At 44.1% G+C, this 27376-nt stretch overlaps 1 protein-coding gene across 5 annotated transcripts in view; it reads right to left on the bottom strand.

Annotated features, from left to right (window-relative positions):
- Positions 1 to 27376, bottom strand: part of CADM1 (cell adhesion molecule 1) — a 312527-nt gene that overhangs the window by 33802 nt on the left and 251349 nt on the right. For 3 of the 5 annotated variants that reach the window (XM_075328726.1, XM_075328727.1, XM_075328728.1), the window contains one exon: positions 9159 to 9239. The exons of the other annotated variants lie outside the window; for them this stretch is intronic. In XM_075328726.1, coding sequence (XP_075184841.1) covers positions 9159 to 9239 — 81 coding nt within the window. The remainder of the gene's footprint in view (positions 1 to 9158; positions 9240 to 27376) is intronic. 5 annotated transcript variants of the gene reach the window in all.

Below are 27376 nucleotides of genomic sequence, written 5' to 3'. Positions count from 1 at the left end.
GGTGATCAAGGAGGCTTCTCTTCATATCCATTATTATAAGTATGCACAGGTTAACACGAAGCTCGTCCGTTCCAAAAAATATTCCAAAAAGTTAGTACATAAATAGATATCGAACATATTGTTTCAGGAATATCCTCTTCTATTTGTAGCCCAATGTAGAACTTTGAAGGGAACCTGTCAACGTCATGTTATAGGTCAAGAGGAGCTGAGAAGATTGATATATTGGGCTGGGGGAAAAGATTCAGGTCAAATTGTCCTCCATTCAATTGAATACCGCTTGTTTTGAGCTTAGCAGTCCAGTGGGAGGTCCTAATTTGTGATCTACACCCAGAAGGCCTCAACTAGTGAGTGACACCGCCCACTGGACTACTAAACCCAGAATGAGCAGAGATAGAAATAATCTCCGTGCATTCCAGGTTTAGGGGTGCAGGGGGACAGTTTTATTCCATAACTGGCAGCCTTCCAGATGTCCATAAATAATTAGGACCTTTAACTGGACTCCTAAACCTGGAATGCACGGAGATTATTCATATCTCTGCTCATTCTGGGTTTAGTAGTCCAGTGGGAGGTCCTACTTACTTATGGACATCTGGAAGGCTGCCAGTTATGGAATAAAACTGTCCCCCTGCAGCCCTAAACCTGGAATGCACGGAGATTATTCATATCTCTGCTCATTCTGGGTTTAGTAGTCCAGTGGGAGGTCCTACTTACTTATGGACATCTGGAAGGCTGCCAGTTATGGAATAAAACTGTCCCCCTGCAGCCCTAAACCTGGAATGCACGGAGATTATTCATATCTCTGCTCATTCTGGGTTTAGTAGTCCAGTGGGAGGTCCTACTTACTTATGGACATCTGGAAGGCTGCCAGTTATGGAGTAAAACTGCCAATCGGACTCCTACACCTAGAGCATACCAAGACTATTAGTCCAGTGGGCGGTGTCACTTGCTAATTGAGGCCTTCTGGCTGTAGATCACAAATTAGGACCTCCCACTGAACTCCTAAACCCCTGAAACAAAAATGTAAAAAAATATGAAAAAAAAAAATTATATAATGTTTCCACAGATCAGTCTCCTCTATAAGATGAGGCCGGTTGACCGGACTACATTTCCATGTTGGCATTTTTGGTGCAACGAATAATTTATTTATTTTCCTTCTTTTAGAAAAGTTTCCAAACTTGTGCACAGATTTATCTCTGCTAATAAAACTTAGTCCAATTCACCTGAAATGGACCAAATCGAAATTATCAAACACAGCCCAGAGACGGGCATGGCGCGGTTTCAAGGAAAAGAAAAAAAACTCATCTATATACTAGTGTTGTTATTCTTCTTTTAACCAGTTAATATACATGAAAAAAACATTTATGATCATGCATGATATCCGTTCACTAGAATCGGTGCCTCCAGTTGTTTTCTATAGAGATTTGTCACGGTATATTGACGATTTGCTTGATACAACTTGGTTAATTAGGCATAGATGCCAGATGAAAACATATGGAAAGTATGTGAATTGTTTAAGAACTTTTAACATACAATGATATTTTGATACTATAGGTGGTTGGTTGAGTGCCGAGACCTTCAGCAACCATTAAAATGATAAAGGAGAAGTTCTCTGCCTGTTAGATACAGAAGGGCTGAGGCTTTCTATTGAATTGGTTTTTGCTGTTGGAGACGAGCTCCTCAGTCTTTTCATTTTAGCAATCAGTGGAAGTCTCCTCCTCTAAAACTTCTGACTCCAAAAACTTTGTAACTTCCAGTTACTTCTTTAGCTTGAACAGAGTTTGCACGCTCCTTTATATTAAAGAGGCATTGTCTGACATTGGGGTCCATTTCTCCAGACACTATATACTCTCCGATGTCGGGAGTGGGAAATCGTGAGCACAAGTAAATGATTTGAATACTTCCAGTCACAATCCGACTAGACTTGTATTGAGCGAGGCTGTGCACGACTAGTCTGCATGTGACCGCATGTATGCAAATCACACACTTATTGTCACGCGCACGCCAGCTTCTGGTGCCAGCGCTGAAAAATACTGACTGTGCACACATTGTGATGATTCATAAGTTTTCAGTAACATAGAGTGACTCCAGACTTGTACCCCAAAGCCTTTAAGATGAAGAAAAACCTCTCCTATTATTCCAAATTTGTCAAGTTCAATGCCATTTTTAAAAGAATCTGTCAGCAATTTTTTGCTATGGAACCTGAGAGCATGTTGTTCGGTTAGAGACCCCGATTCCAGTAATTTATAACTTCCTGATTTAGTTTCCATAGTTTTCTCTATTGCAGATGTAGCAGTGTTATGAATGCTGAGCCCACAGCACTGATTGCCAGCTTCCTGTATACATCGTACATTGTCAGCAAATGGCTAATCAGTGGTTGGGGCAGTGATACACAGATTAGCTGTACTGCCTGGCCTGCAATAGCTAGTCCAGCAGTGATAATCTCCTGCTGTTAAAACACCAATTATACTTAAACTGCAGCAAGCTACTGAGCAAGTGTCACATGCCTGGAAACATGGTCTCTGTCATTTTGCTGCTCTCAGATTAAATAGAAAAAAAGCTGAAATATTCCTTTTCAAGATGTTGTGTTAGATAAATGGTGCCTCAGTAAATATAGCACCAAATGATCACTGCAAGCATTCCTGTGACAAGGTCTAAAACTAAAAAAAAATGCCATATTTAAAAAGAACCAAAAAAAATGTAAACACAAAAATCTAATTAAAACAATGAATGTTGGTTATGATCCATTTGGTTTAAATGCAAAGTTCTTTATAGTCTGGTTACGACGAGATAATACATTTGCAGGACCCTGGTCTACTTGCCTGGTCAGTAGTCTTGGTTTCGGGACGGGTGTCAAGTAACTGCCTCCTTCCTTCTTGTGTCCCCGGCTACTCACTTGATCAGTTGGCCTGGCTTCACCGTGCGTCCGTCATGCCAGGCCAACTGATCAAACAAGGAGCTGGGGATGAGGGGGTTATCAGGGCTCTTGCCCGGGCGCCATGGAGTACGGACCACCGGACCAGGGTCTTCAGAATGGATTCACTCCCATCTACCTTGTAATACATTTGTCATAAAAGACCCGTGTAGACGATCGGTTCGAGGCCGTCTGACAAGACACCAAGCTTGACAAATGCCCGCCAGTATCTTTAAATAAGCTCCAATATAGTCATGGTCAATGGAAATGACTTCGTATCCAATAGGATAGATCCCTTTTTTTTCGGGGGGGGAAGGGGGGGGGGAGAAATCCAATAAATCTAGCATTTTTTCATCCATCTAAAGCCATTAACATGACTTTCTAGGAGTTGAATATTGATGAACTATCAACAATGAGAGATTTTAGAGGCTTTGACCCAAGAAACTACAGAAAATAAGCTGATGGGGCGCATGGAACCCGGATGTACGCGGCGTGGAGGCGGGACCTGCACACGCCGCGTGGAGCTCAGTCGTACCGGCGAGGCGTGGAGCCGGGGCCGACCCGGCGCGGCGTGGAGCCGGGGCCGACCCGGCGCGGCGTGGAGCCGGGGCCGAACCAGCGCGGTGTGGAGCCGGGGCCGAACCAGCGCGGCGTGGAGCCGGGACCTATGTGGCGTGCAGCTAAGACGTACCTACACAGCGTGGATCCAGGACCTACGCGGAGTGGAATCCGTCTGAAACTTGCATAAAGAGCCAAAGCAGCACAGCGCGGTACACGGTGCCGTCCCCATTCCCAAGTACTGAAGCTCAGGCAACATTTACTCCAATAGGAACTGAGCTGCAGTACAGAGAACGGCCACTAGGCAGTGTATGGAGCTGTGGTGTTCTACCGCTCCCACGGATCTGATACGGATGACCTTTCCTAAGGACAGGGCCTCAATACTGTGGTCCTGAACAATCCCTTTAAGAGTGATACGCCTGCAATGATGGGTCTATCCTCTTTTATATATCCCCCAAGAACACAGAATAATTATTACAAAATGGTTTGGTTTCGCTGATTTACAAAAATGCATCAAAACATGAAGATTTTTGCATTGTGCATTACATTATCCTGCATCTCTTTCCGAATTTTCTTTACTGACCGATTGGTTCCACAAAAAAAGAAAAGCTTTGGAAATCCAGGCGGACGTGATAGGCACGCAGTCATTTACATATGGCATCATTTATCATAACCGTGCGGCTCAGCCTCCTTATGCATTTTTAGGATGAAAAGGAAGCGCACGCTGCAATTTACTGCAAATCGACAGACCAGAGACTCCGAATAGCTCGGTCACGCTTGGAAATCCCTTTAATTAGGCAAATATGGCTCTCACGGAAATTACCACGCACTACAGGAACCAGCATAAATAAACCACTTGACCCTGTGTGTGCCGGGCCAGCACCTGGGTAACATAACCGTGGGCCCCCGGGGACGTGTCACTGGGAGGAAAGCGCCTATTATTTCCAATTATTTCATATACACAGTTTGACAAGAGTGATTGCCGACGTGAAATGTTTTATGGTTTTTTTAAAAAAAAAAAAAAAAAAAGAAAAAAAAAATGGAAAAAAATTGGAATGTAATCAAAGTAATAGAATGTTTCGCACAGTTGCTAGGAGATGGAGCGGCCGGAATGACTGATAATTCCGGCTGTCCAAGTCCGAAGGGTTTTTCTCATTACTTTTTTTAATAGAAGCCGTCCGATCACTGCGGGTCTGGATTCGGAAGGTCAGTTGGTTACGAGCGCGGCTCGCCCAGATAACCGCCGCGGTGGAAATCTAGGGTTAGATGGAGGCCAACTAAATAAATAGCTGACCATATGGGAAATGGACAGGCCGGGTTTTCGAGAGCTGAAGCGACCTCTCTACGGTCCAGCTCAATTAACGAGGACTCTTCGCGCTCCAATGCTACTTTCCGCTACAATACTTCATCATACTCTTTGATCTGCACTTATCTTTGAAGGTTAATAACTGTGAGGCTTTAAAGGGTAGGTACCAAGATCAGGCGTTACCCCTTTGAGATACATTTCTGATCACTTGGGTCCAATGGTTGGGACCTCCCAACAATCCAAAGAGCTGAAGAGTCCCTTTCGAATGCGTAGGAGACACAACATGCACACCTCTGCTCCATCCATCTCAATGGGACCACTGAGCTAGTTTCTGGTGCTCTCATTAAGAATGGATGGAGTTGACGTGCGTGTGATCGGCCTTCACTCCCTTCACATGGGACTCCTCAGAGCCCTGGTTCTCAATGTCAGTGGTGGTCCCAATGGTTGGGCCCCCAGTAATTGGGATATTATCTCCTATACTTCATCATACTCTTCGATCTGCACTTACCTAAAGGTTAATGACTGATGCTTTATAGGGTAGGTACCAAGATAAGGTGTTACGCCTTAGAGATACATTTATGATCCCTTGGGTGCAATGGTTAGGGCCTCCCAACAATCCCAAGATCTGAAGAGTACCTTTCGAATGTGTAGGAGACACAACATGCACACCCCTGCTCCAGCCATCTCAATGGGACTACCGAGCTAGTTTCTGGTGCTCTCATTAAGAATGGATGGAGTTTACGTGCGTGTGATCAGCCTTCACTCCCTTCACATGGGACTCCTCAGAGCCCTGGTTCTCAATGTCAGTGGCGGTCCCAATGGTTGAGCCCCCAGTAATTGGGATATTATCTCCTATTCAGAGAACATGGAAAAACTTCCAAACTTAGCACATACGGTCACTGTTAAGGGGTTCCCATCCAGGGGACCCTTCGCACTCTATCCTACTTTCCTCTACCTTCCTCTTATACTTCATCATACTCTTCGATCTGCACTTACCTAAAGGTTAATGACTCTGATGCTTTATAGGGTAGGTACCAAGATAAGGTGTTACCCCTTAGAGATACATTTCTGATCACTTGGGTCCAATGGTTAGGAGCTCCCAACAATCCAAAAAGCCGAAGAGTCCCTTTCGACTGCGTAGGAGACACAGCATGCACACCCCTGCTCCATCTATCTCAATGGGACCACCGGATATATCAGAGCTGGTTTCTGGCCCTCTCATTAAGAATGGATGGAGTTGACGTGTGTGTGATCGGCCTTCACTCCCTTCAGATACGATTCTTCAGTGCCCTGGTTCTCAACATCAGTGGTGGTCCCAATGGTTGGGCCCCCAGTAACTTAGATAGTATCTCCTATTCTGAGAACATGGAATAACTTACAAACCTAGCACATAGCTAAAAGACAGGCCGGGTGTGCTATAGCGGAAACAATCTCTGTTAAGGGGTTCCCATCCAGGGGACCCGTCGCACTCCATCCTACTTTCATCTACCTTCCTCTTATACTTCATCATACTCTTTGATCTGCACTTACCTAAAGGTTAATGACTCTGAGGCTTTATGTACCAAGATTAGGAGTTACCCCCTAGGGATACATTTCTGATCACTAGGGTTTGATGAGGTTGAGACCTCCCAACGATCCCGAGATCTAAAAAGTCCATTTTTAACGCGTAGGAGACCGAGCATGCACATCTCTGCTCCATCTATCTCAATGGGACCACAGGAGATAGCCGTACTCGTTTCTGGCACTCTCATTATGAATGGAAGTAGTTGACGAGAGTGTGATCGGCCTTCACTCCATTCAAATGGGACTTTTTTGAGTCCTGGTTGTCGAGATCAGTGCTGGTCCTAATTGTTAGGCCCCCAGTAATTGGGATATTATTCCTTATTCTAGGAACATGGAATAAGTTCCAAACTTAGCACATAGGTAATGGACAGGCCGGGTTTGCTTCAGCGGAAACGATTTTGGTTAATGGGTTCCCATCTAGGGGACCCTTCACATTCCTTCCTACTCTGAGGTCTGCACTTACTTTTGGGGCTTTAAAGGGCACCAAGACTAGACGATATTCCCCAGCCTTGGATGTTCCTCATCCTATGGATAGGGTGTAACTTCCTGGTGGCTAGGGGGCCTACCGATCGAAAGGATGGGTCTCAGAGGAGCCCAGTGTGAATAGAGCGGAAGCAGAGCACGTGTTCTCTTATTCATTTGCAGTGGTACGGCTGGAAAAAGCTGAGCGCTAGGCATAATTTGGTGCCTATTTTGAGGAAGAAGTTGGGAAACACTTCGAAACGCGTCAATAAAGCACCCTCTTTCTTATACTAGGGATTGGACCATCATCTTATTCATAGCAGCCACGTTTAACCACACTCCTGTTTGTTTTATCTAGAACTTGGCCCGCTCATCATAGAGCAGCACTCCACGTGCTCAGTCTCTACTCCATTCACGTGGAGCTCGGGATCAGTGTTGGGTGGGTGGGGGGCCAGTTAAACCCCCAGAAATCAGGAAGCTATCCCCCATTTGGAGATAACTTCCAAATTTAGCAACCTCCTTTGACTCCTTTAAGGGTCCATCGATACGAGAGCAAAATATGACTGTATAATATACGGATTTTAGCTCTTTTTAGAGGTATAATCCTCTGTGAAAATCTAAAAGAACTTGACAAAGTCAAATTTGGTCAAATCTCATCCATGTGGTTGATACTGAAATCCAAATTCAGTCCGAACCAATATAAAAAAAATACTTAAAATCATTCCCACTTGATATGACCATACCCTAAGAATGGAAGAATGATCATGGACGGTTCCTAATGATCACATGACATTAAAGGGGGTTGTCCCATAAACAAAACACATCACCCACAGGATAGATGATAAATGTATGATCGCTTGCGGTCCCCCCCATCCGAAAGATGATGATCTCCAAGTCCCTAGTGTGAATGGACTGCTACTGAGCATGTGCGACCACCACTCCCATGGACAGTGAATGGAGTAGTGCTGCACATGCTCAGTAGCGCTCTATTCACTCAGTCGTGTTCTTGTTCTATGAAGGTTCCAGCTGTCAGATCACCCTTTATTACCTAATCTACGGGTAGGTGATATATACTGCTTATAAGACCGAGACCCCCACCCATTCCAAAAACTATGATCTCAAAGTCCCTTGTGTGAATGGTGTGGTACTGAGCATGTGCGACCATCACTCCCATGGACAGTGAATGGAGTAGTGATGCATATGCTCAGTAGCGCTCTATTCACTCAGGAGATTCATGTTCTTGTTCTCTAAAGGTTCCAGTTATAAGATCCTCGATCTCCAACTCCCTAGTGTGAATGGAGTGCTACTGAGCTTGTGCGCCCACCACTCCCATGGACAGTAAATGGAGTAGTTTTGCACATGCTCAGTAGCGCTCTATTTACTCAGGAGAATCGTGTTCTTATTTTGTGAAGGTTCCAGCTGTCAAATCCCCCTTTTTTATCTAATCTACGGCTAGGTGATATATATTGATTAAGACCGAGACCCCCACCCATTCCAAAAACTATGATCTCCAAGTCTCTTGTGTGAATGGAGTGATACTGAGCATGTGCGGCCATCACTCCCATGGACAGTAGTGTTGTACATGCTCAGTAGCGCTTCATTCACTCAGGAGAGTCGTATTCTTGTTCTGTGAAGGTTCCAGTTATCCGATCCTGATCTCCAACTCCCTAGTGTGAATGGAGTGGTACTGAGCATGTGCGACCACCACTCCTATGGACAAGTTGCACATGCTCAGTAGTGCTCCTTTCACTCAGGAGAGTCGTTTTCTTGTTCTGTGAATATTCCAGCTGTCAGATCCACATTTAGTACGTAACCTACGGATAGGTGATATATATTGTTTATGAGAAAACCCATTGAAGGAGAATCTGTCAATTACCGTAAATAGGTAATTTTCCAACCTGTTATAAATGGCGCTGTTCTCCTGAATCTGGCATAGTTTTTCTTTTTTTTCCTAGCCCTCTCCTTCCTTGAGATATAACAGTTTCTTCCATGTATGGAAATCTAGACTTGTAAGCCAACTGGGTGTGGTCACCCACAGTAGTGATGAAGACCACGCCCACTTGGCTAACAAAAAGTACAATTGATATACAGGGAAGACAGGGCCATATCTCAGGAACGGAGAGGAGTTTCTACACAAGAGAAACAGCGCCGGATTCAGGAGAAGAGCGCCATTTACACAAAGGTAAAGAAAAAGGACTTATGGGCAAGTGACAGGTCCTCTTTATAACAAATTTTAAAGTATTGCTCACCCTTGGCTCAGAAGCTGCAAACAACCTGAAAAAAAGGTGATCCCTTGCCCCCGAAACCAAAAACACATGCAGGGAAGTGACATACACACATGTAATGAAGTTACCATACCTGGGGTGGTGGTGGTGGGTGTGGTAGTTGTGGTGGTAGTGGTGGTGGTTGTTGTGGGTGGTGGGGGAGTGGTAGGGGGATCTGGATGGAAAAAACAAGGAGAACAAAAAATTCCAAATTAAAAAAAAAAAAAAATAAAAAAAACATCACATCACAAAAAAAGCACAATATCAATGGAATTAGCAGTAGGATATCAATGCGTCGATGGAAACCAGCACACTATTAATGTGAAAAACGGGATATCATCTGCAAAACAACCATAAAATGAGTTATGAAATAAGGTAATTAAAGGGGTAATTAATACAACAGCACAACAAAAAAGACTTATTATACAAAGAGGAAACCAGCGGGATAGTAATGGAAAATATATACATTAACATGGAAAACACGTGACAAATACTTGCAATACATCAATTCAAAAGAGACATGAAATATTAAAAAAAAAAAAATAAAAAAAAAATATATATAAAACAACAAAAAAACAAATTTAAATTAGTAGTGAAGGCATTAAACCAGCGAATGCAGCCTGTCAGCCGGCGATATCAGAAATAAAGGCAAAATATTGAAGGACATGACAAGCAGCGAGCGCAGAAACGGCTGCAGATTTTTTATAAGCCGTAGCAAGAAACATCAAGCTAATTAGTTGCACAAATGCTTAAGAGTTCGAGAAAAGGGTTTTCGGTTATGCTAATTTTGAAAAAGTCCACCATAGAAATAAGTCTCAGATGTACAGGACTGAAGTCGAATTCAGATGTCTGTATAAACGGGGTCCGAGTAAGGCCTGGACATGGGTCTAAACCCAAAATAAGTGGCCTCCAGCATGTACAAGACTGTCAGTGGAGCCGCAGTCTGTGCTATGCAGTCTGAGCTTTGCAGTCTGAGCTTTGCAGTCTGAGCTTTGCAGTCTGAGCTTTGCAGTCTGAGCTTTGCAGTCTGAGCTTTGCAGTCTGTGCTTTGCAGTCTGTGCTTTGCAGTCTGTGCTTTGCAGTCTGTGCTTTGCAGTCTGTGCTTTGCAGTCTGTGCTCAGATGTCTGAACTCTGTCTCAGCGGTTAGGATGTATACAGAATTATCTGCTGTATATATGAATAAGTTCCAAACTTTCAGACCTTGGAGATAGCACCCACAAAAATAAATGTGTCAGCAGAAAACGACCTATTGTAAAAATCAAGATTTTTCTTTTCGCACCACAATTTTACAATTTTCCCACTGTCCAATAGGGCTATTTTAGACACCTACATCCTGGAAGAGTTTTCAGCAGGCTGATTATCATCACAGACAGGTTTACAAATATGCAACACAGCTGATTACACATTGGGATTGGTGGATCCCGTGTTATGTCACAGCTCACCTCCTCTCCGTCCATACACAATGACCTTTGCACATGCTCATTAGATGCTTCACTCAGGAGTGGACACAGAAAGAAGAGGCCCAATCAAGAACAATATATGGGCCCTTATACAAGTCAAATAGCTCATCATACCGCACAATTCCACATTGTTTGCATTGTTTGGAGGTGGAAGTGGGCCCCGTTATCTCTTGGGCTCCTGTGCAGCTGCTCAGGCTGCACCAGTGGTACAGTATATCGCAAAAGTGAGTACCCCCCACTCTCACATTTTTGTAAATATTTTATTATACCTTTTCATGGGACAACACTGCAGATCTGACCCTGTGATACAATGTACGGTGTCAGTGCGCAGCTTGCATAACAGGGTAAATGGCTGTGTGTTGAGTTATTTAGAGGACACTGCATTTACACTGTTATACAAGCTGCGCACTGACACCGTACATTGTATCACCGGGTCAGATCTGCAGTGCTGTCCTATGAAAAGGTATAATAAAATATTTACAACAATGTGAGGGGGTGTACTCACTTTAGTGATATACTGTATGTCCGCCCCTGGCTTCGGTGCAAAACATATGGCCAGAGTCTGTTCATTTTGGCTATGTACAGGTGTTGTTTCTTGAAACAACAAGAAGTAGGAGTCTAAAATAGCCCCAGAGGACAGTAAAAATTGCAATAGTTCTATTGTATATTTTTAATAAAGGTTCTGATTCAGGAAAAAAAAATAATCTTAATTTTTTTTTTAATTTAATTAATAGGTAACTTATGATGGCAATTGGTCCAAATGACGGTTCAAACCAAGCACATGCGCTCATTGTGCATCCTTCCGACCTGCTTGTTTTTCATCGGCCTCCACCCTCCTCTTCCTTGATTGACAGATCTGGTTTTACAGGAGGCAGAGATAGATTCAAGTAGGAGCACTAAGCTACTTTGCCACACAAAGTCAATTTGCACCGACAAACTGCCTTACCCTTCCGTCTTATGTCACCATCTCCAATCTATAAATGGTGGCATCTGCTTATATCTCTACTGGTCTACAAACAATAAAAATGGATGAAGGGTCATTCAGACATTCGAGCATCATGGTCCGATGATGGGCCGCAGTGGACAGACTCTCCTCGGGTCTACCAACCACTACTCCGCAGCCAGAATGGAATATATAACCCTGAGTTCGGATCTGGAGACCCATGGACTATCCCCGTGTGTGGACCGATTTTCACAAATGTCTGAATGAGCCCTATGTGTGATGGGGTCACCAGGACTGGTTCCTCTTCTACAACTTGCCTGTGCCGGATCACACCATCTATGGGATGAGGCAGCCACAAGGGCTCTCTCGGGCAGTATTTTCTATTGTTTGCTGCATTGATTTGTCTTGGTATAGACTCTAAACTACGCATCTAGGTAATGGCAGGTATACCAGATTGGGCCCATTGATTGGGGTAGCCAATTTCCAGGCCAGTAGAAGAGAAGGCAATGGGGAAATACTGAGGCAAGGCCACGGATGAACACAAAAACTTAAAAGACATAGTAGTGGATACCACAAAGGAAGAATCTCCTATATCCAAATGTCTATTAACCCCAATTCCAATACAATCGATTGATGGAAACCTCCTGGAAATTCCGGGAGCCTCCTGGAGAAAGTGGTGGCCTTTTAAACTCCAAAAAGAGTGGGCAACTTTATATTATACATACTTGGCCTGTTGGGGGTGACTTAAGTCCTGCCAACAAACCCACCTGGGAATGACCCTAACCGGACCAGAAAATGTATACTTTAGGATACGAAATTATATACCTCATCCCCTTTGATCTGAACAGAGAACAGAGAGTAGAAATGCTTCAAATTCGTAATTTATTTGTACAAGATTCATACACATAGAAATTACAAGGTCAAAGGACCAGGATAAATAAGGCACTAGGGGTGACAAGGGATGAAATAGGCAAAAAGACCTGAAAATCTGCACTTCCATGAAGCTCTGACACAATCAAATACCCATAGGCCACATGGGAATAAGGCAATACAATAGCGTATCTGAAATCAGCATATAAAATTTGTCAGAACCATGTGGACCATACCAGGAATAGTAACAGAGTAAGCAGGCAGTAATGTCAAGACACATGCATCATGTTCCTGTATGATAAGAGTAAAACCTGAACCAAGTGTTCATTAGATTAAACAATTTAAAGGATAGGACACTGATGCATGTGTACTTAACAAAAGACCAACCTGCAGATCTATACAGATGAAGTACTGCACATGGATATGCAGATGAATCCGGAGGTGACGAGAGGGGTGAACCCCCAAGATAAAACTCCAACGTACGTTTCACGTTAGTGTTATGTTCGCTTCATCAGGGAGTGATTAGAAGACGCAGCAGGGCTACTATAAATAGCCCAGTGTCCAGCTGATGCACCTCGCTGATCAATCTCGGCGCGTGCGCACATTGCACCACACAACCCGGCACCTCCCACTGGCCGTCATGACCCAGCGCATGCGCGGGAGCGGGGACGCGTCTCCATAGCTCCCGCGCATGCGCAAAGGTCAGGCAAAAGACAGCCGGGGAGAGCAGAGGCGGCGATAAGATGCAGGCACGCGCACATCAGTAAGAGCTCAGGACCCGGAAGTGCAAAGCACAGCAGCCTCGTATACTGCGAAGTGATCATGAACAATATATATCAGTCATATAACACAGTATAAACATATATATATAGAAGGCAATCGTGGAACATAGCGCCGGCTCCTGAGTTCTGTGTATGACTTGAAAATAAAGATGTGTAGAAAACGATCAGATTTCTGGACCAAGGGATGAGGATGACAGCTGGAATCATAGCTGAGCCACATAAGATATAGGGGAAAGAAAAAATATTAGAAATAAGAATCAAAAAACAAATCAAAAGGTAAAAATTGTATATAAAATAGAATGGTTCTGACAAACGTTATATGCTGATTTCAGATACGCTATTGTATTGCCTTATTCCCATGTGGCCTATGGGTATTTGATTGTGTCAGAGCTTCATGGAAGTGCAGATTTTCAGGTCTTTTTGCCTATTTCATCCCTTGTCACCCCTAGTGCCTTATTTATCCTGGTCCTTTGACCTTGTAATTTCTATGTGTATGAATCTTGTACAAATAAATTACGAATTTGAAGCATTTCTACTCTCTGTTCTCTGTTCAGATTATGCTATTGGAGTAGCTCTACAGTGGTGTGGCGATTTATATATGACCCACCTCACTGTATTTCTATGTACATGGACATACTGAGTTTAATCTCATCCCCTTTGAGTCCAATTCCCCCACGAATTTGCAAAAAATGGCACAGTTGATTGGTACAGTATACATACTAGAGTTAAGCGTTAGAGGACCGTGGTTCTTGGCAATACTATCGGGGCAGTCTGGACGTCCACGGTGGGCACTTGAATGCCGGCATTTTGGGTGTGGTAGATCTACTTGACATTGCATGGGCCCGGCTATCACAAAAAACACCCAAAATGCCGGCACTCAAGTTCAAGCCAAGGAAGTTCACGCTGCCTTGGTCTGGGCTGCCTCAGTGTACCGGCATAGATGCCATACCAGGATGCGGCAAAAAAATGTAAACTTTGGGGTGCAGAGTTACATAAACCCCATCCTCCTAGAGTCCAATTTCCCCACAAATTTGCTAAAAATGGCACAGTTGGTTGGTACGGTATACATACTAGAGTTGAGTGTTAAAAATTTAGAGGACTATGGTTCTTGGCAATAGGATCGGGGCAGTCTGGACGTCCACGGTGGGCACTTGAATGCCGGCATTTTGGGTGTAGTAGATCTACTTGACATTGCATGGGCCCGGCTATCACAAAAAACACCCAAAATGCCGTCACTCAAGTGCAAGCCATGGAAGTTCACGCTGCCCTGGTCTGGCTGCCTCCGTGTACCGGCATGGATGCCATTCCAGGTTTCGGTAAATATTTTTGCTCAACTGTAGTCAAAATAACTACAAAAAGCAGATAACCAGACGTGTAGGCCATGTTTTATATAGCAACTTAGGAATACTTCAGATAGGTCTCCTCTGGAGGTCAGGGCTTCTTTACCCATCGACTCCCAGCTGCTACTTTCAGACTGGCCATCTTCAGTGACCCGAAAGACTAAGCCGCAGAAGTTTTGCTTCAGATTTCAATTTTGGCTTGCACGAGAAATCCTGCGGGCAGCACATGAGAAAGTGATGTCGGACTGGCGCTGAGCGACCAAACTGAAAAGCGAGAAATAGTTTTGGATTGTGCATCGGACCACGCCGCGGACGAGGATCTGCTGTGCCTGAACAATGACCCCGCTGTGTCAGGAGAGGCAGCGAGCACAACATAAAAATTAATAATGGAGGCTCATCTAGCGACAGTAAATGATATTCTGCCAAGTGAATTCAGGAGCCCTAAGACCAGGCGGGACGGGGAGCGTGTAATCCGGAGAACCTTGAGGCAATGTAGCCACTGCTGGGCGGAAAATGGCTCAGTCTAACAGTCTATGACCTGAAAAGTGAAGGCACGCAGAAATCCCGAACATGCCTGACGGCGGAGACGGTGTGCCGTCCTGACACCAGCAGGAGCGGCCCAGCGTACGGTGACCTCAGGAATCTAAAGCACCGTACACAAGACGCCTTCCAGATTCCTCGCCTATCCATGCATTACAATTTTTGCCACATTTCCCATCCCGTCTTCCTGTGACATTAATGGAAAAATTACAAATTCTGAAAATCCACATGTTGCACGGTTCCAACAGTGACCTAAAGCAGGGTTCACACAGGGCGTTTGTGTCGCAGGTTTTGCCCATCAATTGGTGACAATTAATGAAAATACTATTACATTTCCGAGTATGGAAACCTTGTCGCGTAATTCCGAAAAACTGACTGAACCTAATCGTTATTGTACAATCCTGAGATTAGAAAAGCTCAAAAAGTTTAGAAAAGTCAAAAATTTTGGTGTAGAGGCCGCCACGTTCACTGAACCAAAAGTGGTCAACCGAATGGGTCTTCTCTTGGACACGGACGATATGGTGGGCCACAATTTGACCAACTGAGCCACCATCAGTCACGAACTGCCAAAATGTTCGTCAAAAAATAAAGTGGGTAACAGGAGGGTAAAAAACGTTTAGACAGACTTAAGCTTTAAAGGGGTTGTCCAGGTTTAGGATAGGTCTGACTGCAGAATTTTGAAACTATACAGTGCGCACACTGCACGCTATCAGGCTTCTGCAGTGTTGTCGGCGACAACGGACAGTTACGTGATAGAAAATATGTGATTTGAATGCATACTGCCACATGCTGACTAGACGTGCCCTGCTTTATTCAATTCACTTGCATTGAGTGATGCCGCACACGTCTAGTTGGCATGCAAATCACATACTTGCAGTCACGTGTCTGCCCTCCCTCGCTGATGGAAGAAAAGAATCCTGACAGCAAGCAGGGAGCACACTGAAGATTCAGAAGTCACAAACTTCCAAAATGTTTGTCAAAAGACGAAAGAGTGGGTACGAAGAGGATCAACAACTTGCTGAGCTTTAAAGGGGTTATGCAGGTTTAGGATATGTCTGACTGCAGACTTTTGAAACTTTATAGTGCGCACACTGCACGCCATAAGGATTCTGCAAACAGTTACTTGACAGCAAATGTGTGATTTGCATACATACTGTCACATGCTGACAAGACATACTCAGCTTCATTCAATTCACTTGCATTGAGCAATGCCGTACACGTCTAGATGGAATGTGGTCGGAAGCATGACAATCACATATCTGTGGTCACATAACTGCTCTCCCTCGCCGACGGCACAAAAGAATCCTGACAGCAAGAAGGGAACACACTGAAGATTCAGAAGTTGCAAACTTCCAAAATGTTTGTCAAAAGACGAAAGAGTGGGTACCAAGAGGCTCAACAACTATTAGACAGCCTTAAGCTTTAAAGGGGTTGTCCAGGTTTAGGATCAGTCTGACTGCAGACTTTTTAAACTACAATGCGCACACTGCACGCTATCAGGATTACACAGTGTTGTTGGCGACAACGGGCAGTGTCATGACAACAAATATGTGATTTCCATACATACTGTCACATGCTGACTAGACGCGCACTGCTTCATTCAATTCACTTGCATTGAGTGATGCCGCACACGTCTAGTTGGAATGTGGTCGGAAGCATGCAAATCACACACTTGTGGTCACGTGTCTGCCCCCCGCCCCCCCCCCCCCCACCTTGCCGACGGCACATGAGAATCCTGACAGCAAGCAGGGCGCACTCTGAAGATTCAGAAGTCTGCAGACTTTCATCAGAAAATTGGACAACCCCTTTCAGAAAAAAAGTCAAAAATTGTAGCCCAAATTTAGGACAATCCACAATGCATTAAATTTATTAAGAGTTTAGATTTATTACTAGCGGTAGTACCCAGCGTTGCCCGGGATAGTAACTGTCCGTCCGTGTTTTTCCCCATCTGCCAGTCTCTTTCCCCGTCTGCCAGTCTCTTTCTGTCTGTACCTATGTCTCTCTCTCTGTCTCCCCACCGACATCTTATTACCTCACACATAAGCTTCTTATTCTAACAATTTATTTTGTTCCTATAGCAACCAATCACAGCTCCTATTAATAACCTGTATCTTCCAGCTCCATTGACTTTAATGGAGACAGGTTTTTTTGGCGAATAACGCGGTTAAATTTCCACTGAAAACATTACCTTTTGAGACTTTTTTTATGGGGGTTTTCAGCTTTAACCATGATCCCTATTGGAGCATTAGTTACTGAATCCCTCCAAAATCAAAGCCAACGAGGCACCTTTCCCCAACTTTTAGAGTTGTGCCACATTACTGGAAAACACCCCCGCCCCGGTGATCGTTGCATTAGCAAACTGTCATGATCCAGGACCGGTATTCCCCGCTCCAGAGTTTCCCAGACCCGGCCTGGTCATGTCAGGGGTTAACTCCCATCAGCCTTGCTATGGTTTCAGGAGACACTATATCTGGGCACTGCACCTGCATTCCTGTGCTGGTTATAGCTTTGCTCTGCAGTCTGTGACTGGCTCTGGTGAGATTTCCTGTTTGATCTGACTCCTTGTTACCATGCCCGGACCTGTACCCTCCCCCGTTTGTCCGTCTGTCCCAGTCCCTGACTTCCCGTTCCTGTCTGTTTGTGTTTCCCTCTCCATACTTGATCTCCCTGATCTGATCTGACTCAGTTCTGTTTTCTGGCTTGATTTTTATCCTCCCTTTGCTGTGACTTGACTTTCCTGGTTAGACTCTGACTGTTTGACTACTCTATTGCCCCCTGGTGGTTTGCCTGTTAACTGCCTGCTGAAGTTACTCTGCTGTACCTCAGCCTCCTTTCTGTTATAGTGTTACTGTGACTTTCCTGCACTACTCTGCTGCCACCTAGTGGAGAATACGTGGTACCACATCTTACCAGCCCTTTGTACAGCGTGACACAAACCTTCTGGACTAGTAAAGTCTGATTGAAATTACCAAAATCTTACATTTTATAAATAAACTTATTTCAAATTAAACTTTTTTTTTTCTGTGTCACTATTTTAGGAATATTTGGGCTGGGAAGGGGACAATCTCCAGACTCGGCGCTGATACCGATCAGACATGACACCGGCTTCTCAGACTGAAACGCAGATTTAAAAAATTTGACAACTTTTCCATATAATATGATGGTATTGCCGAAGATTGGTGACAGTTCGGGGATAATGGGAAATAGAATGTTCACTTTTCAGAGTTCTAAAATGGATTTAACCCTTCACGCTAATACTTAATAAGTAAAATTGAATATAAGCCATGAACATTCGTCACTTTATGGTGCGATCAGATGATTGCTCACGATACAGATGTGTCCTTCATTACTTTTCCTCTGGTCTTAAGATATCCCGAGAGGTCTCGTGTCAGATGACCAGATATAATCAGAAATGTTATGTTACGCTATCGGACACCGTTTATGGCATAAGTGTCTGCATGAGATTAGTCATTTTTCTTTTGCTTGTATTTTTGGGCTGGTAGTAATTATTAGTAAATATTTGCACCCTTTGGCTTTTACAGGCTCTTTGTTACCTTGAATGTTGCTGACTGCAGAACGAGTTAACTGAGAATTTGTCAGTGAGCTCGTTCTGCCATTAAGTTTGTAACTCATTGAACTGCCTTAGATTTGATGATGATACACCACATTAAATTTGAGCTGAACCTTGATGTGGTCACAAATCAACTAAGAAACTCAGCAGAAGATCATTACATGGGCTAAGAGTCAGAAGGAACTCAATGACTAATTGTCAGTTACATCATACTGTAGCCAGCAACGTCCAGAAAAGCAAATAAAATTTAAATGGTGCAACTTTTTTATAATGAAACCCTAAAAATTAACTTTTGCCAAAATTCATATATTTAAGTAGAAAAAAAATGCCCCCAAAGATATGAAGGGGTTGTAAACAATTCGACAACAATTGCTTAATCACTTTAGGGCCCCATATAAAATATCTAGTTACAATGTACTCATCTCTCGTAGCGTTAATGTATTACTGTGCCTTTGTAACCGCTGCAGCCAATCAGCTGCTGCTCATCGCCTGCACTGCAGCTTCTCCTACCGCTCTTCACCTGCGCTGCATTCCTTTGCCGCCGCTCTCCGCCTGCGCTACAGCCTCTGCCGCCGCTCTTCACCTGCTCTGCATTCCTCTGCCCCTGCTCTTCGTGTGCGCTGCAGCCTCTGCCGCCGCTCTCCGCCTGCACTGCAGCTTCTGCTCTTCACCTGCGCTGCATTCCTCTGCCGCCGCTCTCCGCCTGCACTACAGCCTCTGCCGCCGCTCTTCACCTGCTCTGCATTCCTCTGCCCCCGCTCTTCGTGTGCGCTGCAGCCTCTGCCGCCGCTCTCCGCCTGCACTGCAGCTTCTGCTCTTCGCCTGCGCTGCATTCCTCTGCTGCTGCTTTCCGCCTGCGCTGCAGCCTCTGCCGCCGCTCTCCGCCTGCGCTGCAGCCTCTGCCGCCGCTCTCCGCCTGCGCTGCAGCCTCTGCCGCCGCTCTCCGCCTGCGCTGCAGCCTCTGCCGCCGCTCTCTGCTTGTGCTGCAGCCTCTGCCGCCGCTCTCCGCCTGCCCTACAGCCTTTGCCGTCGCTCATCGCCTGCGCTGCAGCCTTTGCCGTCGCTCATCGCCTGCGCTGCAGACTTTGCCGTTGCTCTCTGCCTGCAGCTTCTGCTACTGCCGATCGTCTGCACTGCAGCTTCTGCTATTTCGTCATAGGGGACATCGGCTGTAATGGAATATTAATTAGCTGCAGACGATCACTTCTTGTTGACTGTCTGCAGCGGTCACTAGACACAAAATGTGGGTGGTGCCTACAGATTGTTTATATTTTCTAAAGGACCCCAAAGTGCTTAAGCAAGGGTAATCCACCCCTTTAATTATTTTCTTGGAAAGGTAAGGGTGGACACATCGGTATCTACCGTACTTCCCTGAAGATAAGATAGGGTCTTATCTTATTTTTTTTTCCCCGAAACATGCGTTAGGGCTTATATTTTCCAATGAATATTAGTAAAAAGAACAACGTAAAATGTATCTACCTATTGAGAGGCATGAAAAACTCTGAAATATTGGATTAAATTTTCCATAAAATAATGAAAGTTGTAGAATGTTTCCCTTTGTTTACATAGCAGGGAAAACAATCGTAAAGATCATCGATCATTAACGGCCGGATTCGGGTAAATGGGGTTCATTAATGATCCTACTTCCTGAGATGCCGACATTTTACTATTTTGTAGAGGCGGCCATATTTATATATATATATATGAAAAAAAGTGAAAACTGTTGCTTGTCACTTTTGCCGTACTTTCCCAGCAGTTGATGACAATCTGTCACTTTCTCAGCGTGTTCTGGTAATAACATAGTGACAGTTCATCATCAGCCGCGGTGAAGCTCCTCCAAAAGTGACATCCAATATGGCAGCAGATCCTGCTGTTACTTCTGCAAAAAAAATGGAATCGGCTACAGAATAGAGAAAAGAAGCCAAGATCATAAAAAACAACATTAACAAATGAGGGACAGTGACGATAATATGTTATTTCTGCCTTCTAGTTAAGAGTCTTCAGTCTCCAGCGTAGAGGAGATAGGAGAAAACACACGGGTGGGATATGTGGGAAGGGGCCGACATATCATTGTCTTCACAATGAAGAACAGGAGGTCCTCGGGATATGGCACCATAAAATGCTAAAATACTTCTGGATGTCAGTTAGTAAACCCCAACCGCCACCCCTGCTCGCGGTGGAATGAGGTCTATTCTTTTAATCGTATGTATATATTCCCGGAGAACTCCTTTAAGGCTGTTATAACTGATAATATGCCAAATAGGCCATCTAACTAACAAAAGGGCGGTGACCGCGCGAGCTGCCAGCTCTGAAAAATCATTAGTAATGGATTGCTCAGACAAGCTTTTGGGTTTCCTGCCAAGGCATGGCTCCTATGATTCACTGTTCCCGACGATAAGCCACATCACATCGCTGCCAACGAGAAGGATCGCTGATCCCAATACGGGATGAACAGAGCTTTATAAAATCTATTCTTCATCAGTTCTCCAAATTAGTCACTTCAAACCTGGAGAATCAACTCAACAATTTACGATGGTCTCCCATGTTCACTATGATCCATCCATGATCTCCAAAATCCCCCATGACCTCACATGTTCTCAAACTGTACGGTCCCCCCTCCCCATCTGCTCTATGATCTCTGTGACCTCCAACAGTCTCTATGACCTTCCATGTTCTATGATTTCTACATTCCCCTCAGCCTCTGCTACAAACCCTTCTCCAGTATGATCACTGTGACCTCCTAAAGTCTCTATGACCTCATATTTTCTCTGCGATTCACCCATGACCTTCCATGTTCTATGAATTCTACGTTCTCCTCAACCTCCTCTACAAACCCTTCTCCAGTACAATCACTGTGACCTCCTAAATAGTCTCTATGACCTCATTTTCTCTGCGATTCTCCCATGACCTTCCATGTTCTATGACTTGTACGTTCCCCTCAACCTCCTCTACAAACCCTTCTCCAGTATGATCACTGTGACCTCCTAAAGTCTCTATGACCTCATAGGTTCTCTATGATCAACCCATGATTTTCCATGTTCTCTATGACCTCAACAGTCGGGAGTGACTCTCCTCCTCCTATATGACCACCTCCCACCATCTTCTCTATGATCTCTGTAACCTGCCATAGTCTCTAGGATGTCTCATATTTTCTATAATCCACCCATGCTCTCTCTAACTTCTACAGTCTCTCCATTTCCTCTGAGTCCCACACCTCTATAATAGCCAAGTCTCTTCCATGATCTCTGTGACATCCCTTAATCTCTATAAGCTCATGTTTTCTATAATTCACCTATGACCTCTACAGTCCTCCCCTTCTCCTTCACGATCTTTGCCACCTCCAATAGTCTCTATGACCTCCCATGTTCTATGACTTCTACAATCCCCTCAATCTCTTATACAAACCCCCCTCTCCTCGTCTCCTCTATGATCTCTTTGACCACCTAAAGTCTCTGACCTCATATGTTCTCTGCGATCCACCCATGACCTTCCTTTCATGTTCTCCATCATGTCTACAGTCTCCCCTATGGGCAACCATCTCCTCCATGATCTCTGTGGCCTCCCGTAGGCTCTGATATCCCCCCCACACACACACAAAGGGGAAATGTGGCTACCATTATAAGGAAAGTCTGCAACCGGTATTGTGGCTGCATAATAGGAGATCAGGACAAGACAGACATGATGTAATAGATGTGCATCACATTTTACTCAGTGGCTACATGGGTAAGAGGCAATCTATAGTTTCTGCAGTCCCAATGATCTGGAGAGAGCCAACCGATCACACTACCAATTGCTATTTCTGCCTGGTACCCTCATTAGTAAAGGAGTTTCAAGAAAGAAATGGACTTTACAGATTAAAACCATCCATCTGCAAAATGCTCAGTACCATAAACAGAAGAACTACAGGGTTCATAAGCACCAAAAACCTTTTCAGTAGAGTCAAATGAGGAAGAAGAGGGTGCTTGGTGTCATGAAGCTTCTTCCTTATGACCCACACGGTCAGAAAGCTCAACGGAACCACAACTTATAACACAATCGTGGAACAATCTTGTTAGATTTGGATTTGCCCGTGAGTAAGGCTGGGCTCTGATGATCCGGCTACAGACGTGGAATCTCCTAGTTGGTGATGTTCCGATTTCTGTGTTCCACGGCCGTAAAAGATATTGGCCAATACTTCTTCATGGAGGGTGATCTTGTGGCTTGCAATTTCAACAGTTTAATGGAAGCTCTGAAGATGAGTCCTAATCCAGAGGAATGGAGGCTCTTCATCGATTTGTCCAAAACAATCCTAGAAGCCATCTTGCTGCATAATGCCAAAGTGCCACTTTCAATTCCAGTTGGTTACGCCGTCCACATGAAAGAAACCTATGACATGAAACAGCTGTTGAGAGGCCTGAACTATGACCAACATTTGTGGTGCCTTAAAGGTGGTCGTCCTCTAACTTGGTCTCCAGGGTGGATACACAAAGTGAGTGGGATACTCACTCGAGAGAAAATCACTACAATAAGAGACTGGCTTCTCCGACACTCACTTCTACCAGGGAGTAAAAATGTCCGGCATCCAGCACTTGTTGACCCAGAGAAGATATTTTGTACCACCATTGCATATGAAGTTGGGCCTAATGAAGAACTTTGTAAAGGCAACGGATAAAAATGCAAAAGCCTTCAAGTTTCTCGTTGATAAATTTCCAAGGTTGAGCGAAGCAAAGATAAAGGAAGAAGTCTCCATTGGACGTCAGATACGTAAGCTTCTTCAAGATGAGGAGTTTCTCCACTTGTTGCAGGGCAAGAAGGTAGCAATTGCATTAGTGGTAACTCATGTTTTCGGGAACTCAAGGCCTTAGTGGTAACTTATTTTTTGGGAAACTCAAGAGCAGATAACTATGAAGCGTTGGTGGAAAATCTCCTCAAAACATAAGGATGTTGACTGTAACATGCCCTTTAAGATTCATTTCTTATATCTGCTCTAGACGTTTTTGCACCAAATTGTGGAGCACTGAGCTATGAGCTCGTTGAGATATTTTATCAAGATATTGTAGTTATGGAGAAAAGATATCACAGAAAATGGATCCATCACTGCTGGACAATTGTAAGAGATGATCCGATGCAGGAGGACAAGAGTAGCAAATAAAGAGGTCACTGAATGAGGAGCAAATTCTCTAGATAAATTTCTTTATAATTCGCAATAGTCTTTAGACTTGTTTTAGTTTTTTTTTTTTTTTGAATCGTTGAGAAGTTTCCGCTAAATAAATATCAAAAAATTGGTATAAAAATATTCTGCAGCTTTATATTTGCAAAAATAATAATGTTTCAAAGTACTGAAACTTTTATGCATTATATGTAACAGTAAAAACAGACTCAGATATCAGAAAAATAAGAGAAAATTAAAAATAAATAGTCATTATCAGATTTGAGTACAGGTCAAAATCTTAAAGAAATGGCTGATTTCATACCGGAACCTAAGAAAGTTTGAATATATGTAGAACCGTGTTCCCTAATGTCAAAGTCTCATCTCCTATCAGACAATAAGACATGTAGGGGCCGGAGAGAGCGATCAAGGGCAGGTAGGTTCCCCCCCAAGAAGTCAAAGCACCTATATAAGACAGAGCTCCCTAAACACAAGCGTCATGCCTGTGGACCACAGACACGGGCACTCGTAATAAGCAGTCACTCTGCGCTGGTGCATGTAATAGGACTGGTATACTATGTCCGCTTTTATATGAATATTACATAAATAAAACATGGCATGCACAGACAGGCTCCAGATGTACAAAATGTGATCACTCCTTAGCATGGTCTGCAGTGACATACACTATGTATACAGTAGAGTATGTACAGCGCCTTAGTAACTATATAACAGTCTATATAGAAAAGTGTAGAACTAAACCTTCCCATGTGCTGCCGACAGCAACTTAAGTCACAATATGTAACTCTCTTATTACTTTAGTTTTCAATTTCATTTTTTTTTATCCCCATGGGAGTCAGTAGAAATGTTGTACTCCTGGTGTTCACTTGTCAATTCCCATCGACTACTACAGATAACTGGGTCATATCCCTTGTGCGCAGACATTTTTATAGCGAAAAAGTGGCTTTCTTTGTGTTCATGTCCCTGCTTAAGAACAAAGGACGCGGCCTGCTGGTGACAACGCTGGATTTGGAACTAATGATGCAAGTCACATTGAGGAGAAAAACCAGAAGCTCGAATTCACTTGTCTGCCAAAGTGTCGAAAAAGTGTACCGTAGACATAGAACTGGATCAAAATGACCTGTCCCAGGCTAGGTGATAAATTATGACAGCTGTGGAGCTGGCTATAGAAACCCCCCACGGATTCCAAGAATGGGGGTCCCAAAGTCCCCATTGTGAATGGAGAGGAAGTCCACATATGTGACCACTGTTCCATGGGACAGTGAATACGGCAGTGATCCAACATGCTACTTCAACTACATTCACAGAGAGGACTTTGTGGCCTCTATTCTCATATTGATGGTTGTCTGGCATCCATGCTGGTTCTTCATGGCAGTCTTCATTTCTGAGCCCAGCATCTTCGATGCCAATTGCACTTATTAAGTCATGACATTGCAGGACCTATATAGGGCCTAATAAGAGGCACCCAGTATGCCGGGCACAGAAGTGAAGACTACATTAGTCCAGCCATGAACTACCCATGGTCCGCTATCCAGTACAGTTCTCCGTGGCAGTCTTCACTTCTGGGTCCAGTATCCTGGATGTCCAGCAATGTCATGACTTAAGACCTGATAGGAGACACCCAAGAGGCCGGGCACTGAAGTGAAGACTGCCCTGGTCCAGCCGTGCACTAACCTGGTCCCGCATCCAACACAGTTCTTCGTGGCAGTTTTCATTTCTGTGCCCAACATCCTGGGTGTCCCACAACGTCAAGACTTAATAGGGCCTCGTATGAGGCACTCAGGAGGCCGGGCATAGCAGTGAAGACTGTCCTACTCCTGCTGTGAGATACATATGGTCTGGCATCTAGTACAGTTCTCTATGGCAGTCTTCAATTCTGGTGTCCCACAACATCAAGACTTAATAGGGCCTCGTATAAGCCACTCAGGAGACCAAGCACAGAAATGAAGATTGTCCTAGTCCAGCTGTGAGATACCCATGGTCAGGCATCCAGTACAGTTCTCCATGGCAGTCTTCAGTTTTGTGTCCAGAATCCTGGGTGTCTCACAATGTCATGACTGAATAAAACCTAATAAGAGGCACCCAAGAGGCCAGGCACAGAAGTGAAGATTGCCCTAGTCCAGCGTGTACTACCCATGGTCCAGTGTAGTTCTCCATGGCCATCTATATTTCTGTGCTCAACAGACTGGGTGTCCCACAAAGTCATGCTTAATAAAACCTAATTAGAGTCCCCCAAGAGGCCGGGCACAGATGTGAAGATTGCCCTTGTCCGGCCATGCCCCATCATGGTTGGTCATCTACTCCGGTACTTCATGGCAGCCGAATTAGAGTAGTGCAAACTTCTTCAGCTGGCGCTCAAAATTGCATCTTGGGTGCCTCTTAATGTTCAGTAGGCCACTGCCAGCTAATGACGTACATTGTGGTGGCCTAAAGATTACAAAAGGTGCCACGGATCAGGCTCAAGAAGTTTGCATTGTCCTAGTCCGGTTGCCACAGAGTACTGAAGTGGATGCTGGACTAGGACAACATGAATCCTTTTGTCCCAACTGTATCACCTATCCTGTGGGTAAGCGATATTAGTTGTTCATCGAACATCTTCACTATGTTTTCAAAATTTCTTAAAATTAATTTGGATGGGCCGATAGGTTTTCAACTCTACAATGGTCTTTAATAAAAAATGTCCTATCGTTTTGAGTCTACATTTGCAATGGATTAAATATAAAAACTAAAATACATGTTTGCCCCTAAAATGAAGCATCCTAGGGACCGTTAATCTCCACCGGTACCAGCGCCGCCTCGCAGTGGTTTGACAACCTTGTCAGTTTTTAATTGTCTTATCCCAATATATACCGTAGGGAATTTTCTCTGTAACACTGCCTTTAATTGTGTGATTTATATAATAAAATCAATTAATTAATCTGGGCATATCCCGGCGCTTTATTAGACCGCGCTTTCTTCTGTCTTTGTTAGCAGAGCGGGTTACGTTAGGTATCTTAGGATTACAAATGACAGACTGAAATGACTGGCTAATGGGTAGCCGCACGGAGAAAAGGAAAAAAAAAAAAAAAAAATCAGAAAAAAAATCTGAAACGTAGAAGAAATTGGACCCAAAACTGTCCTCATTCCCGAGTAATAAAAATTAGCGGATCGTAAAGGCCAACGGAAGATGAAAGCAAATTGGTGATTCTGGGAATTAACGACGAGACGAGAACAGGTTGCGACTGTTTGAAAAATCTAACGAGCTGCTTCTTTTTTTTGATGTTTTCCCCGCGTGTAGGTGTTTGTCTTCGATGATTGTCATGCTTGTCATCATGGAGACGTTTTCCTTTAATGAATCACAAAAAGAGAAGGGAGAATGGGTGCGGAAGGTGTTACTTGCTTTGAGCTAAAAATATATCTAAAAGCTGGGAACGATCTGGCGTGTGGGAGCAGTAGGGCGAATGTACACGTTGGGTTCATGTCTCAATGTCACACGTATGTTGGCTTTCTGGTTGAACCTCATTTATGGAGACCACTTCTTCCGATACATGTGAAAATGAGTGGGTTCGTTTTAAGATATTGCACTCCTTATGCCCTCCATTAATTTGGACTTTGGGTTGTTTGTAATTTAGCACCCGTTCCATACATCTCATGGAAAAATTGTTGGTCAAATTGGACAA

This window comes from Anomaloglossus baeobatrachus, chromosome 11 (assembly GCF_048569485.1).
Source record: "Anomaloglossus baeobatrachus isolate aAnoBae1 chromosome 11, aAnoBae1.hap1, whole genome shotgun sequence".
NCBI classification, from domain to species: Eukaryota; Metazoa; Chordata; class Amphibia; order Anura; family Aromobatidae; genus Anomaloglossus; species Anomaloglossus baeobatrachus.
Note: the sequence above shows the minus strand (reverse complement) of the source record. Positions and strands in the feature narration are given on the sequence as shown.